The 17,402-nt window shown below is 39.6% G+C and overlaps 1 protein-coding gene across 1 annotated transcript in view; it reads right to left on the minus strand.

Annotated features, from left to right (window-relative positions):
• The window catches only part of LOC102505690 (phosphatidylinositol 3-kinase regulatory subunit gamma), an 83,437-nt gene that overhangs the window by 5,961 nt on the left and 60,074 nt on the right, over positions 1-17,402 (minus strand). Inside the window, 4 exon segments of the mRNA XM_014553960.2 lie at positions 3,666-3,836; positions 4,277-4,351; positions 10,938-11,114; positions 13,269-13,411. Of these exon segments, the coding sequence (XP_014409446.1) occupies positions 3,666-3,836; positions 4,277-4,351; positions 10,938-11,114; positions 13,269-13,411 (566 nt within the window).

A 17,402-nucleotide genomic window follows, 5' to 3' on the forward strand; every position in this document is an offset into this window, starting at 1 on the left:
AGACATCCTTGTTTTCTTCCTGATCTTAAGAGAAAGCATTCAGTGTTTTACCACCAAGTATATTAGCTGTGGGTTTTTCACAGACACCCTTTATCAGGTTGAGGAAATGCCAGGAAATGCCCTCCTAGACCTAGTTTGTTCAGTGTCTTTTAACATGTAAGAGTGTTCAATTTTGTCAAATACTTTTTGTGAATCTACTGAAATAACCAGTAGATTATTGTCAGCTGATTTTTGTCCTTAATTCTATTAATACGGTATATTACATTGATTAATTTTTTAACATTCTACTTCTCATGCGTTCCTGGGATGAATTCTACTTACTCATGGTTTAAATCCTTCTTATATGCTGCTGGAGTTGCTCTGCTAGTGTTTTGTTAAAAGATTTTTATGTCTACAGTCATAAGAAATATACCCTCATAAAATGTATTGGGAAGTGTTCTCTCCTATTTTTTGGAAGAGTTTGTGAAGGACTTGTGTTAATTCTTTTTACAATATTTGGTAGAATTCACCAGTGAAGCTGACTGGACCTGGGCTTTTCTTTGCAGGTAGTTTTTTAAATTAATAATTCAATTTCTTTACTTGTTATAGTTCTATTCAGATTTTCTAGTTCCCCTTAAGTCGGTTTTGGTAGTTTGCATGCTTCCAGGAATTTGTCCATTTCATCTAGGTTGTTTACTTGTTGGCATGTAATTATTTATAGTATTCTCTCATTATCTTTTTTTATTTCCATAAGGATTACAAGTAGTGTCTCCTCTTTCATCCTGATTTTAGCAATTTGTGTCTTCTCTCTCTCATATGTGTGGAATGTGTGTGTGAGTCCAGCCAGAAGCTGTCAATTTTGTTCATCTCAAATTCTGGTTTCATCGATTTTCTCAACTGTTTCCTCATCTCTATTTTATTTACTTCTGTTCTAATATTTACTGTTCCCTTCCTTCTCCCTGCTTGGATTTAGTTTGCTCTTCTTTTTCTAATTTCTTAAGGTGGAAGAAGATTAGGTTATTGATATGAGATCTTCTTTTTTAATATAAATGTTTACAGTTATAAATGGCCTTCTTAGCACTGCTTTAGCTGCATTCCGTTAAGTTTTGACATTTTGTGTTTCACTTTTTTAACTCATCTAAAAGTATTTTCTAATTTCCCTTGTTTTCTTTTTTTGATCCACTGGTTATTTAGGAATGTGTTGTTTACTGTCCACATTTGTGAATTTCCTAAATTTCCTTCTGTTTTTAATTTCTAATGTCTTTACATTGTGGTTATAGAGAACATATTTTATATGATTTCAACACTTTTAAATGTATTGAGACTTGTGGCCTAACCTGAGGTCTATCCTGGATAATGTTTCATGTACACTTGAAAATAATGTGTATTCTGCTGTTGTTAGATGGAGTATCCTAGACATGTCTGTTAGGTATAGCTGTTTTATAGTGTTGTTCAAGTCTTCTGTTTCCTTGTTGATTTGTCTAAATTGTTCTATCCCTAATCAAATTTCTTATCCCAAATGGCAACAACAATAAGGATCACAGTGCTCACTACCTGACTCCCTAACCTAATGGAATACATGCATTGCTGGCTGTAGAAAAGGCTGTAGACTTCAGCAATTTCTTCTGAGGCTTCTTTATGATATCATTAACAGAAATTAAAATGGAAAAGCAAATGAGTTCCATGCCTTGACTTCCTGCTACGTATCATTTTAATTTTGCTATGAGAGTCTCCTAAAAAACTGAACTTATTCATTCATATCTATACTTCAGAAAATGTCTTAAGTAAATTGGGAAATCACTGTAGGCAGCCTTTTTGTAGCTAGAGTGACTAGAAAACAAGTGGCAGTCTTTGTGATGCCAGGCTCTTTTGCTTTCAACCATCCTCCAAGTGAACCCCAATATGATATATGACTGCAGCTGGCTTTCATAGGCAAAGGAAATCCACACTGCTTTGGACTTGAGTCTGGTAAAGTCTGTGGCTAAAGGAAGGAGAAAACAGATACTATGCTGTACTCTAGACATTAACACAACATTGTAAACCAACTACACATACATTCATATATATGTACATAAAAATACAGCTCCCCAAGATACTCAAGCTGCTCCTTGGTCTCCCAGAAATTAGCTGAGCTGCTGGGCAGCTCCTACAATCAGCCAAGTCCTTAACCCACAGGCTGCCACCCAATGACCTGGATGAGAGTGAGGGACTAATGAACCGGGCTTATTGCCTTCTTTCTTTTTTATTGTTCTTAAAAAAAGATCTCAAATCCTGCAAGAACCATTCCCTCCTGCCATTTCCATTCAGATAACTTGAGTATCTGAGCCCAGGTCAGAGAGAAATGAAATGTTTCAAGTAGCTCTATCTTTGGATAACAGTAATCCAATGTACTTTTTCAACTCCTCCCCCAGTTTTTGCCCATAGATACCCCACTACTCATCCTTTCAAAATCCAGCTCAAATGCCACCTCATCCACCAAGTCTCCCAACACTCTTTCTCCATCAGAATTAGCTCTTCATGCACACAGCCTACTAATGATACCTATGTCACAGTGATTCTATTTACCTTGGATAATTAATTGTGAAATGAAGAAAGCATGGTGCAATAGACAAACATGGGCTTTGAAACCAGGTAAAGTTGGGTTCAAACTCTGATTGCAGCATGACAGAGATAGACCACTAAGGACAAGACGACCATGTAAAGCACTGAGCACTCTGTTAATATGCATGTCTTTTGTCAGACCTCACCAACTTGCCCTCTTTGAGGGCAAAATTATCCTGTCATCTTTGTTTGCCTCCTGCCACGCCCATCAGTAGCATCATTATCATAATATTAGTAGATAACACTTACCACGTTCCACGTTCCAGTGCTGATCAAAGCCTATTACATTACATATATTAACTCATGCAATAGACAGTATTATTATTAACCTTATTTTACAGATAAGAAAACTAGGCAAAGAAAGGTTAAGTGACTTACCCTAGGTGACACATTTGGTGAGTAGTAGAGTCAGGATTTGAATCCAGTATATCTGGCACCTAAGCTTGCTCTCATAACCATCCTCCTACACCTCTACTCTAAGCATGGTCTTTGTCAATGAAAACAGTCGCATTTTTAAGGAAATACACATAACACTTAGGCAAAAGCTGACTGAGGAATGATTAGTTTTCCCCAGAATTTCACTTTCCAATAAAAAGGAAAATAAGACTTTTCCAAACAAAGTTATAAGATCTTCTTACCGAAAACATCCAACATCTTCTATCACTACCCCAACAGAATACTATTTACAAAATTGAGATAGTTTGTCTTCTGAAGTAAAAACAGTTCTACTTCTAATCGAGCCTTCCTTAATCTGACAATGAAGGCCAAGTTAGGCATGCAGGAGACTACTAAAGAATTAAGATTCAGTTGAAGACCTCAAATTACTTTTCACAGATACCTGAAATCCAATAGCAACAATGCAGGGCCTAATCTGCTTACCATTTAAATTACAATCCCCCAAATAATTTCAGATGATATTTCTCCTAAAGTAACTGTTTTCTTTGTACAAATATTAATGGTCTAAGAAAGTCATGGGTCCTCATTTCACTGCACTTCAATTGATTTGATCTGAATTTTACGAGGGTCGATTTCTTATTAACCAATGTGGCAGTTTCCAAAAGGTCATAGCCCCAGAGAATACTTACACCACAGAGCAAGCGTAACATCCTTTCTTGCTACTCTCTCGAATTAAGAATGCACCATCAGGTTTCCCGTAAAGCAAGTCCTCTGCTTGTACTCGGTTGATATCCTCAACAAACCAGGTTTTCTCATCATAGTGGGGCAGGTTTTCATCTTCCTCATTGATAAAATAGGTCCTAAAAATTAAATGTTAAAACATTATTCTAAGAATCAGGTTGCTTACATCTAAAAGTAAATTCATGAATAAAACTCTCTTCTAAATCCTTAACTACAAAATGACAAAGTGAAAATGCAATTACTTGGATATTTTTTAACAACTTCATCATTTGCTATCATGCAGAGCGCACAGAATTCACATGTCCCATACAATAAGCTGACACATGAACGTCTGAATGAGCAATGCTTATTATGTGTCCAGGCTTCATCCAGTGCAGGAGGTCTCTGAGCTCAAGTGCCTTTGGGTAACTCCTGAGGCAATTCAATTTAAAGAGATGCAAAGTTCTTGATTCAATGTCCTCCAGTAACAAAGAGAACCAACATTTAGCAGTATTAAGAAGGCCCATGTCTTATACTGGGAACAAAGCCCTCTGACAGAAAGGTATAGAGAAGAACTTACTCATCAGCATCTTCATTCTTGATTCCCAGCCAGGCATTTAGACGCTTCTGCCTCACTCCTTTGTGATTGAGCCACCTGCCAGAGGGAAGACACCAATGTCACTATCCGTGCAAACTCTGCCTGGACAAAGTAGACCCGTCCAAGCTAACCAAACTTCCAAAGTTCAGGAACCTCTTATTTTCCACAGTCCCACCAAGAGTGGCCAGAGATTTCCCTAAACTAGTTTCTCCATTACTTTTCCTTCAGCTTTCTGAAGAAAGGCAGAAACACAGAGCTACCTGAAATCAGGCATCTCGCACTCTTCACTGTACCTTTTCTGGAAGTTCTATCACTGCAAGCACACACATCCATATGCACTCAAATACAACGGGACACTTGTTTCTGAAATCATTAGTTAGGTGAGCATGGTGTCACATCTGCAATCTCTACTCACGCAGAAGACGCAACTCCTCTGTGGCCTACTACACTGAGTTCAAAATTCTAAAACAGAATTTCAAGGTCTACTTTCGTACCTAAGCAAACCACAAGAAATTCAGGGTGGCAACCTGTATAATTAATACAAACTTACTTCATCACCAGGCAAATCATCGTATTTTAAAATATACCAACATTTAGATGTAAAATGATATAAATCATTACATTTAGTTCCACTGAGATGGACGATGGTCTGAAACTTGAGTGAAGTTATAAAAACTCTCATCACTGTCTGCCAACCAGGCTCTTGATAGGTTCAGATCTCATCAGAAACAGCACCTCCTCAGGGAGGGCTACCCTAACTCTCCCTGCTTAGGCAGTCCACCAGTCACACTGTCTGTACTTTACCTTAATTTATCATCTTCCCAGCACTTGCACAAAATTCATTGTTTTATATTTTCACTTGTTTATGTTTGCCACCCCCACTAAAACATAAGCTGCTTTAAAGAAAGGCATCTGTCCTGTTCCTGGCTATTCCGAATGCTAGAATCAGTGCCAGCACATAGTAGATACTCAACAGTCAGTATCTACTGTCAGTCAGAAAGTAGTCAGTAAATATTTGTAGGTGAGTGCTTTTAACAAAATCTTCAGGGTCAACTCCAAGGTCACATTGTTTCTCTCTGACCCAAAAGTACACTAGATAACTTGGCATTACACCTAATTTCTGTCTGTTCTTCTAGACAGGTTACACAGCCTTTCTCAGTAAGACATGTTCTTCAGTTAACCTGGATTTCATTTTTATGTTTACAGAAACTGGAAAACAGCTAACATACAATCTTGATAGAATTCATTTAATAACAAACCCCCTCCTATACCATCACTTCTCTTAGCAAAATATCCAGACACCCTCATCTAAACGTTCTTATCATTCAAAATTTTCTCTCCTTGAAGAACTGATCTTTCCTTTATTAAATAAAGAGACAAGCACACTGGGTGAAAAATAAACAAACTGCAACCACATTTTCTCTCAAGTCCCCGTTTTCTTTTAGCCACTAACCTCTTTACACTGAGCTTCCCCTCCTGCCACAAGGGATGTGGGGACACCCGGGGAAAGCCAGGAGAAAGAGAAGAATGTTTTGGTTCACCCTTTATCTCCGATGGCCTCTGCCTTCTGACACAGGCAACTTCATCTACCACTATAGAGTTCTGAGTCCTTAAACATCGAATAGCAATGCTAGGAACTGGCTGGCTTTTAAAAATAATTTTTAAAACGCTCAAGTAATTTTAGTGAGTATGTTAATTCATATTTAACTTACTACTATTGAGTAATGCCTAGATCATATGGAAGTAGCTTCTATGGGAAAAACCTGAACAAAGCATCAAAGACCTAACATCCAGTTCTCCTTCTGTTACTAATTGTGTGGTCTTTTTTTTTTTTAATTTCATTCTAGAAAAGTTACAAAGTTGAAGTTACAACATAAATTCAGTGCATAAAAGATACAATTATTTTCCTTATGTTCAGTTTCATTTTTCAAAATAAAATCCCTAATCAAACTGTCTTTTTGTTTACTACATACTATGACATTTTACTTAATTTCTATCAGTCAGGGTCTTGGCTAGAAGCAGAAGGCACAGTCAAACTGGTAGTTGAGGAGAGCTGACTGTTTACAAAGGTCTGGAGAGGTTTTGGAGAAACTCTCAAGGGATGATACAATACCCTGGGTCTAGCAATAGTGGGAAGCCATAACCTCTCCTAGGATTGAGGAATCAGTCAGCTGGAGAGAGCAGCGACCTGAACTCAGAGAGTACTACATGGAGAGTGCCACCGTTGGTGGAGAACGGGACACAGCCACCTCACAGTCATCATCCAGGGAGGAAGCCGGAAAACAAATACTCTTACTTCACCCTTCTGCCCTCTCATCTCCTGCCAGTGCCTCCAAATAGCCACAACTAATTAGAAGTCAGAGTGCAAATAGATTCATTTTCTTAGCCACAGAGCAGGGTGGGGAAAAGATGAAGAGTAGAAATTGTGTGGGCAAATGGAAAATTCCATCCTTTGAAATGGATGAACTTTAAGTGGACTTTTTTCCAGGACCTATTATCCTCAGGTAAAGAAGATGGCTTCTATACTCAAGGAGTGTTTGGCCAGAATAAGAGAATAGGACTTTTAGTGGCTTATTTAGGACATGTTTTAATGTAAGATTAAACTAACTTTTGTAGTCACAATGTGTACCTTCACTTAACATTTATTGACATGGTAATGTCCTTCAGAATTCCTCATACACACTGCTGCCCCATCCTGCCTCTCCAATTCTGCGTTTGGAAAGTTGACTTTTTGGAGCTGTAAGATAACATTTATTCAAATTAAGTTTTATGATATTCAGTTTGGATCACAGTTTCAGTCTCCTGGGATCTTTCTGGACCTGGATATTTTATCATCTATCTTATCAGCTGCTCCTCCTAGCTTTTTGTCATCCTAAAATGATCAGCTGTTAAAGATCATCCAATCATTGATAATAACATTTTAGGGCATGGCTATTGATGGACTCCCAAGGCACACTACCTCAGACTACTCTAGGATGGCAATAATTCAGAGCATATTAGTCAGGCCAGACTAAGTCATGCTGCAGTCACACACAAATTGTGTGGTCTTGACCAGCCTTCCTTTATGCTTCAGTATTCTCTTCTGAAAAATAGGAAACCTACTACTCCTGTAGCTTTATTAAAGTTATCTTAAGAAAAATATGAGAAAAAAATTAGCTGGTGTTAGCATATCCTTACCTAGTCCCCACCTCAGCATGTAGGAGGGGAAAATATGTATATATGGTGTCCTTCAACCCAACTACTCCCCTCCAAGAGAAAAAAAGTTTGTGTTTCAGTCCAAGAATAAGAATTACACTGGGCAGTCCCTGAGAGAGAGGGATAAGAAAATAACACTTTGAAGCTGAGGCAGTCCTGAAAGAGAATTTATGCTTCCCTAAAGCATGGCTAAAGAATTAGGTGGGGTGACAGAAAAGGGTTCCCAAGCACAAGGCACCCTGGATGGAAGGCAAAGTTTTAAGAAGCAGAGTCCATCGGGAGCCAGTAAGGAGATGACTTTGAAGAGCACCTCTGAATTTTATGGAACAGTGGTATTTAACCAGATGGCAGGACCCAGTGATTAGGGGTAGAGGAAGCACCCAATGATGGCAGTGATGAGGGACAAGAAACCTGTACTCCCCACAGACTAGTTCCTGGCACTACATCAGGATGACATTCTTATACGATCTGTGAGTGTGTGTGCACGCGCGCGCAAGCGTGTGCTCACAGAAGGTAGGAAAGTCTTAGTTAAAACCGAGATAAAATATTTCCTTTATAACCAGGCAGGTGGGAACTGGGAATAAATTAATTTTAATTTAAAGAAAAAGAGGATTACAACTTGTCTTGCATTAAGTTTTACGGACAGAACTTCACACTCCCTATATAAAATTGAGATAATCTAAGACATTTTGAATAAAAAATTCACTGTGAAAAATGTAAAGTTGTAAGAGATAAATTACAGAGTGATTAACTACTCTAAAAACCCAGACCATCACTGATGGAAAAGTAAAATAGGGCAGCCACTGTGTAAAAGTCTGGCAGTTCCACAGTTAAACAGAGTTACCACATGACCCTGCAACAATTCTACTCCTTGACATACTCAGGAGAACTGAAAATCTATGGCCATACAAAAACTTATACATGAACGTTCAGAGCAGCCTTATTCACAATATCCAAAATTCAGAAACAACCTAACTGCCCATCAATTGATGGAGAGTTAAACAATATGTAGTGTATATCCATACAATGGAATATTATTTGGCCATAAAAAGGAATAAGGTACTGATATATGGCTATACATGGATGACCCTTGAAAACATGCTGAGTGAAAAAAGCTACTCCTAAAAGATTGCATATCATATGATTCCATGTACATGAAACGTTCAGAAGAGGCAAACCCATAAATACAGAAAATAGAATAGTGGCTGCTTAGGGCTGGAGGGAATAGGGTGATGGGGGATGACAGGTAAAAGGGTACATGGTTGCTTTTTAAGGTGATGACAATGTTCCAAAATTGACTATGTTGATGGTTACATATATCTATGAATATACTGAAAAATACTGAATTATACACTTTAAATAGGTGAATTGTGATGGGATGTAAACTGTCTCTCAATAAAGTTGTTTTAAAAAACAGAACACACCACGCTCTACAGAACCCTTTGCTTACAAATTTCCCAGTACATATTACTCAAAACTCATTATTAATACCCCTATATTATTATGGCAAGTTATTCTTTATTTTGAACTTATAAATTTAGGTTTATGAATACCAATAAAAGTAAACGGTAGGGGTATTAATGATGAGTTTTGAGTAATATGTACTGGGGAATCTGTAACCAAAAGGGTAATCATGAACACTACTCCTGATGAAAAAGAACTGCAAATGAACAACCAAATTCCTTTTTTGAAAAGGAATTTTAAGGGGTTTTATATTTAAGAAATGAAATTCTCTAAGCATTTAAGGATATTCTAGAAAATAGTACATTGGGATCTCAGAAGAGAATCTCAAAAAATCCTTACGGGCTCTGCGGTGAGAAGTCAGGGGAACATCTACAAGCAAAGGGGGCTTGATGGAACTAATGACAATCTCCAGTTTGGTGCTGCAGAATTCCAACCAATTCCAAGTCCAAAACAGGACCAAAGAGGGCTCATATGCTGTATCATACAGCAATGTTCATACGTAGTACACATTTTACAACCTCTGTCCTTCAGGACCGACTGTACAGTTTCAGCATTAGAGCAGACTAAGCCCACCAGTCCTAGCGCTGTCTTTGTTAGAAACACCAAAGCACGGACGCTGGGACACTGGACAATCCTCCCTGAAGCAACCCTTCCAAAAGAGGTAACGGTTTTCTGTGTCTCCCTAAACATCCTGGCAGGATACAAGCAGGTCATGGCTTACCATCCATGATGTTACCTAACCTCTCTTCTATTTAGCTCACATAACTTGTTAAAGAACTTTCAAGGTCTGGTTTGCCACTTAGTCATGCACCTTGGGATGATATGTTTCTTAATATCTCATTGCTTCCCAAGGCAAAGGAGTACTTCCATTCACTCCTTTGGTCCGTGGTATAGCCTCCTGGGGCCTTTCTTCAGCTTCATTATGTGACCAGAACCACGTAAGCATTCCAAGAGCAGACACACCCTGCTTTTAGACAAGGGCACCTCCTTCCCTTGTTTCCAAAGCTCTTCTGTATGCTTTGTGTACTTGCTTGACTTTTTTTGGCCACAATAGCAAACTGAAAGATCTCTAGAGAAGAGGATTACTAAAAACTACTCAGCATAGTGTAGTTATAATTGTTTGCCCCAAAACTGTACCTTAAATTCCTTTACTGACAACAGTCACTGTTTCAACCCCATAGCTTCTACTTTATCCCTTCCTCCTTTCTCACACAAAGAAACCCTGAAGTCTATGGAAAACCCCGTCAAAGTCTTCACTCTGTCTCCTCCTGCCAGGAGTTTGAATTAAGTGTGTTACATGCATGAAAGTCAGGCATAAACATATTTCATCCATTCATCACTAGAACTAAACCTAATATATTTTCCTTTCTTGTGGATTCTCTCCTTCTATGAAGCAGTCATCCAGCCTTTTAAAAATCGAATCCACACATCTTGTTCTGATAATATATTTTTCAATCTATTTGTAATATATATTATATATATCATTATATCTAGCCAAATCACATAGTTTTCCATCACTCCTCAGTATGCCACCTTTCATACCTGCTATAGACACATTCCTGTTACTTAAGTGGAGGATTTTATTTCTTAAATATAAAAACCCTTCTAATGGCTTGTTCTCTGTACTTATTTGTAGGCCCCATTCTCAGTGTCCTTGCCTGTGCCCATGAGGGGTAATTTCTGTTTCTATGCTTCTCTGTAGCAAAGATTCTAGGTTTTGTGTTTTAGGCAAACATTAACCTGTACTTTTTAAGCTCTATCACTTTGTTCATCTATATGATTACAGTCCTACCTTCTGATTGGCCCCACACTTGACTTCAGGTGGACTCTGGTACCCCTGCAGCTAACAAGACTGCTTCCCTAAACTCTTACAATCTTATTGGCCAGTTCTCAATTACAAATCTCTTCTTCTACCTCTAGCGTCTCTGGTGCCAGCACAAATTGGTGGTGGTGGTTCCCTCCCACACAGGCCCAGAATACTCACACGAGGTGCTGATCTCGGATCTTGCGCAGCTGGATCAGGTCAGGTTTGATACTGTTCATTTTTTTATCTATTTCCCGGTTGTCCAAAGCTTGTTTCTTCAAATCCTGCTCTAGACGCATTTTGCTATCATGAATCTCACCCAGACGTGATTTCAATTTGTCATAATTCATCATAATTCTGTGAAAATATGTGACATATTAAGGCTAACATAGGAACCAAGCAGAAGCGTTCTCTAGTGTGAACATAGTCCTAATTCCTTAAGTGTGGCGGACACCTGTTGTTTTTGCCCAGTGCACACCCACTCCCAGTCTCCTGGTACTGCACCCTGACGCTCCCTGCAGGTGAGGGTCCTGCCCCCATCACAGACATACACAGCCTACGCTGGCCAGTAAGAGCATTCCGTTCCCTCCTATCCCTACCTTAGGCCACAGGAACTTGTTCAAGAATGGGAATAATACCCAAACTGACCCAGTGAGGGTCAGTTCTAGGACTCTTGCTAGAAATATTGCAAACAGATTCTCTCTTTCCACTGGGATTGGTAAATTATGAACATGTGATTCTAGCACTCCCAGCAGTTAGTACCACTACCTCACAGGAAAAGCCTGCCTGAGGACAAAACCAACACAGAGAAAAACTGAGACAAAAGACAGAGAATGAGGAGAATCCTGGTGATCTTGTTTGGGCCCTGGATTCAGCCATGACTGAACAAGTAAAGCTGGGTTACTGTGTGAATTAAATGTGGTAACACATGTAAAAGGAATAAACAATGTCTGGGACATCTTGGTAAGCCCTCAGGAGATGATGACCCTAACTTCCCCAGCACACCAAGTTTTGCTGTGTTCTGAACCCCAAGGCAACAAGTGTCCACATTACTCATTTGTCACTCAATAATATATAGTTTTTATATTACTATTAAAATTTCATCATGCTACTTTACCTCCTTTTGCAACTAAACTACAAGTTCTTTTCTATTTCTTCACTATTAATAATTGTCATTTATTGATTTCATATGTCAAGATACAAACACATGCCTTTCTGTACCATGAATGTGTGTGTGTGTATTACTTCATTCTCACAGCATTTCAACAAGGTTTTATCCATAGTTTTATGGAGGAAGAAACAGGCCCAGTTAAGTAACTCACCCAAGGACACACAGCTAGTAAATGGTTAACCCTTAAGCCATACTGCTTATACTACACTTAATCCTATTCTTATGCACACAGAAGTACACTAATACTTTGGTGCTAATATGAGAAATAATTTTGCTTTCCATACACATATGATTCATTTTTATTATGTACTTTTTTTTACTTCTCAGCCCACTGTTATTTGGCTCAGTCTTCTAATACCTCACTAAATTTGCTTTGATAAAGGCTCTTTAGTTGTGAGATCCAATACTTCTCATGCTTCTCACTCTCGCACTCTCTGTGCAATGTAATCTCATCCTTAGTATCTACCATCACCTACACACATGTGCTTCCCAGATCCTGTCTGTACCCTGAGTTCCAAACAACCAGCTGCCTGCCCCTCAGATAAGTCTATCTGGGTTCTCACAGGAGCCTCACACTTACTGGGACCAACTCCAAACTCCCCTCATGTACTTCCCATTTTGGGGAATAATACCATCGCTTAGTCACTCATTTCAGAAATCTACAAATAATCTTTGGCTTCTCCCACACCTGCCATATCTTGTCAGGCATCAAGTCTTCAGCATTTCTGTTAACTCCGTCTCCTTTCCTGCCATTGCTCTGGTTCAGGCCTTTACCATCTTTTAACCTGATGACCACAAAGATGCAGTCAGTCACCTGCAACAAGCAGGCTAGTCTTCCTGCCTATGCTCTTGTTCTGCCTTCAATTTATTCTCAGACTGCTGTTGTTGGTTTTCAGTTCAACAACTATTCCATGAGCACTATGTGCTCTCAGGCACCATAATATGTGCTGGAACTATCAGGGAAAATAAGCCAGCATTCTTACTCTCAACAAGCTTGCACTTCGTGGGTGTGACCCTCAGTAAATGTCACAAGAGGGATCAGGACCAGATACTATGAAGGTAGGGACAAAAAGCTTCTAAACTACTCCAGGGAATCAGAGAAGATTTTTCGAGAAAAAGTCACATCTACAGCTGAGTCCCAAAAGATGAGCAGGGGTCAACAGTTAAGGATGGAGAAAGAATGCACAAGTGAGGAGGGTCAGTTTGGTGCTTTAAGTGTGAACAGCAAGTAATTCCATACAGCAGTTTGAGGCGGGGTAAAAGCAGACATGACAGAGATCACTGGAGAAGAAAAGACGTCTTGTCTTACTGATGCACTTGGAGGTATTAGGTAGATTTACCGTTCAATTTCCTTTTCATTCCCCTCTCTCCGAAATCGCTCAATATATTCTTTGCTATGTTGTTCTTGTGTGTGACACTGCTCTTCAAATATTTTAATTGTTTCATTAAAAGCTTCAATTGCAGTCCTCTTCATCTGGATTTCCTATAGGAGAAAAAACAAAAACATATACTTCATTATTTTTTGAAACCTTAATCTTTTAAAACAAATCTTACAGTTCTAGTTATAATTCCATATAAGATCAAATTAAGAGGGCTAAAATGAGGCCCTTTATTAAACTCTTACCCTTATTACTTTTTTGCAAAAGACATCATTCAAACTCTAAAATAAAAGAAAAATAACTATTACCTGCAATATAGCTGAGAACCCCAGAAAGTCCTCTGAGTTACTAAGAGAGATGAACCCTGAAGACGAGGATAAAGTTCTGCCTGTGTAACTACTGTAGTGCTGACCCGCAAAAGGCACTGAGGGAGTGAAGAGAAAGCACGGAGGAGTCCACGCGCCAGCGTGCAAACCCTTACTCCCAGAAGAGCCCTGTAGAGTCTATTTACTCTTACCTTCATTTCTAAAGCATGTCATTTTCCAAACAGATCCATCAGTAGATTAATCTGATTATAAGCAGAAAGTGAAAAGGGGAAGAATAACGGCTAACATCAGTTGCCGAATAAGATGAAACACTAAAAACTCCACAAAGCAGAAGCCCAGGAGGCTAGGCCAGTCAGCGCCAGGTAAGCAGCCCTCCACGTTTCAGTGAGCTCTGAGGGCATCTGTGCACTTTAGCACTGAATCAAGAGTCCCCTAAAATCTTCAGAGAGGGTTAAATTTTGTTCAGTATACTTCAGAAAGTCAAGAAATACGTATAAAGGTCTAGAAAGATTACTATCCTGAATGTTTACAATTTTTAAAGTTTTGGTGCTTATGGGATAATTCCTCAACTATTTAGCACTGGTTAATTTCAACAAATGATTACTGAGAATCTACTATATAGAAAGTACCACCTGGTGGTAAAGAGATTCATAAGACATGGAGCCTTCCCTCCAGGATTCAGAATACACAGGTGAAACAGATTTCTGAACTCTAGTAAGGCTTTGTTTCATGTCATGATACTGGCAATAAAGTGGGCTGAATTGGTTACTGCTTTACAGAGGCTTCAAGGGGGTGGCGACATCTGAGCTAGATCTCAAAGAACTGGGGTAGGAGGAGAAAATTCAGCATTGCACACGGATGGCAAGGCATCTACATGAAATAACAGTGGATGTTCAGGATCAGCAACAGCTCAGTAGGTCTGGAACATAAGGGACACCAGTAGATGAGGGACACTAGAACCTTGTGATGTTATATAATTGAGGTTACAGCATACATATCTCAAAGAGCCCTATAAGCTTTATTGGAATGCACATATCTAAATATCAAGCTATAAATTCTACAACTCTCAAATTAGAGTGGAGGGTCTTAGCTCCCTTGGCAAGGTTAGAAATTACCAACAAAGTTCTGGCCTGTATCATCAAAGAAAACACCAATAATTGGACTTTACTTACACTGGTATACGTGTCAGTAGGTAGGGCAGCAAAGGGAAAAGTATTTGGTATCACTGCCAAAGCAGCTGCTCCCCCATAAATAATGCCACTATACCTACCACCAAAACTATAAACCTACGTGTCTTTACACCCCTTCCCTCCTTTCTCTTCCCTTTTATCTCCATGTGCTCTGGGTCACACCTCTTCTTCCTTTCTCAGGTACTTCATTCCATCACATCAGCTAGCCCCTCTTCATTCACGCTCCCAGGCTAATGGTTCTTTCTCATCAGTGTACAAACAAGTTCTAGTAACACCATTTGAAAAAATACCCCTTAACCCTAAATCCTCTTCCAGTCACAGTTAAGTGTTAAAAGAGTTTATATGAGCTCTCTTTCCTTGTATCTCATTCGTACTGCAGCTCACTCTATTCTGGCTTCTGTACTCTCCATTCCATAGAGACTGCTCTTTCCAAGGTCACCAAGGATTTCATTGCCAAATTCCTGCCTCTAATTCCAAGCCATCACTAAATCCTATCACTTTTCCTCCTAATTAATGTAATCCAGATGTCAAATATCCCCACTTGCAGTCTGTTCTCACCCTGTGCCAACTCTGACTCAGGATACACCATCTCTTCCCATTCTCTGGGAAGAATTTGACTGCATCAAACCAATCAAGATTTTTCTCTAAGATTTCACAGGAAAAAAAAAAAAACCAGAGGTCTCTAACACTCAGAAATAGAGGAGGTCCATTCTTTAATTTCCCCTCAACACTTATAGTCCCAGCAACTCTCCTACACTGCTAATCACTGGGTCCCTCTGGATCCCTCCTCTTGTCCCCCACCTCCCAAAGCTTTAAGCCTCCAAGGCTCTTCTCTGCTCAGCCCCATCTCAAGTCTTGCTCTCAATTCTCACACAGAGAAATTAGTCCTCTTCTAGCTTTTTTGGTTGCTTCTATTCACCCCCATTCCCTGCTCCCCAACCAGGGATTCCAAGTCCAGAACCCAGTCTCATATCAGCTGCTCAGAACTAGTATTCTGCTGTTAAGTCCCCAGTATTATGAAGCATGTTTGCAGCATGTGCAGCTTTCTCTGCTTTCTCCAGCCATGGCAAGAAAGCAGAAATGCAGCCCTACATGAGCCAAAGCCATATGCAACTTTGGCCATTTTTCCTAGCCTCCATTCACAGGAGGGTTAGCCCTCCCTGAGCTTTCAGTTCATACCATGAGTCTGACTTCAGAAGGCCCTTGACAAGGGTGGAGTGCTTTGGTTCATTATCTTGTAAAAATTCATTCAACAAACAACTGAACACTAACTATATGCCAGGCATTATTTGAAGCACTTGGGAAACGTAAGCGAACAAGCTTAAAATAAAGATTTCTGCCCTCCTGGAATTTATAGTTTAGGGGGTTATGTAGACTATAAATAACAGGTATAACATATAAAGTAATAGCAAATAAATTACATAGTTTGTTAGAAGGTAAGACATTATGGAAAAAAGAAAAGTAGAATGGAGAAGGAGAAGTGAAATACGAGTTGAAATTTTAAATGAAGTTGTCAGGTAGGCCTTGCTGAGATGACAACACTCGAGCAAAGCCCTGAAGGAGATGAGGGGGTTAGCCAGGTGATTATCTGGGGCAGGTGAGTGTTTCAGGCAAGGAATTAGTGCAAATACTCAAAAGTAGGAAACAGGTCAAATGTACTTGAGGAACAGCAAGGAAGCTAGTGTGGCTGGAGTACAGTGAGGACAAGAGTTCTAAGAATGAGGTCAGAGAAGAAGAGGGGCACAGACCACACTGGGCATTGTAGAAAGGACTCTGACTTTGTGTAAAACGCGAAACCAGAGATAGGTTTGAAACAAAACAGTGCTATGATCTTACTTACGTTTCACAAGCATCACCCAGCTGCTATGCTGAGAACTGCTCAAGAGGAGGGGAGCATGGATAAGGGCAAGCAGACCAGTTAGGAGGCTTCTGCGGCAAATCAAGGCACAAAACGACAGCGGCTTAGATCAAGGCATTAACGGTGGTAGGAAGGGGTAGGTTCTGGGTGTATTCTAAAGGTAAAGTTAACAGGAGTTCCTGATGGATTGGACGCAAGGTATAAAAAAGCGAGCCTAGAATGACTTCAAAGCTTTTAGCCTGAGCAAGAAGAAGGGACATGGTAACTCTCAACTGAGATGGGGAAGGAGAAGGTAGAACAGCCCTGAGATGGAATATCAGAGTTCTATTTTCAATACGTTAAGTTTGAGATATCTATTTAAACATCCAAGTGACGCTGAAGAACAGGCCATTGGATGTATGAGTCTAGAGTTAAAAGAAGTTAGAAGAACCAGACATAAGTTTGGGAGTTACTGGCAATACAGATGGTATGTAAAGTCACAAGATTGTCTGAGACACCAGAGAGCGAAAGACTAACTAGAAAAGAGAAGAGGATCACAGTCGAAGAGGAGAAACCAGCAAAGGCTAAGAAGGAGCTACCAGGGAGGTCAAGCTATCAGCTGTCTCTGCTTATTTCCAGATCTGGAAGTTCCATTTATGATGATTATTATAGGCTTCACTTCCACCTCTGATCTACAGAAATATTCATACTGTTTTTGCATACAGCCATGGGCTTTTAATGT

This window comes from Camelus ferus, chromosome 13 (assembly GCF_009834535.1).
Source record: "Camelus ferus isolate YT-003-E chromosome 13, BCGSAC_Cfer_1.0, whole genome shotgun sequence".
NCBI lineage: Eukaryota > Metazoa > Chordata > Mammalia > Artiodactyla > Camelidae > Camelus > Camelus ferus.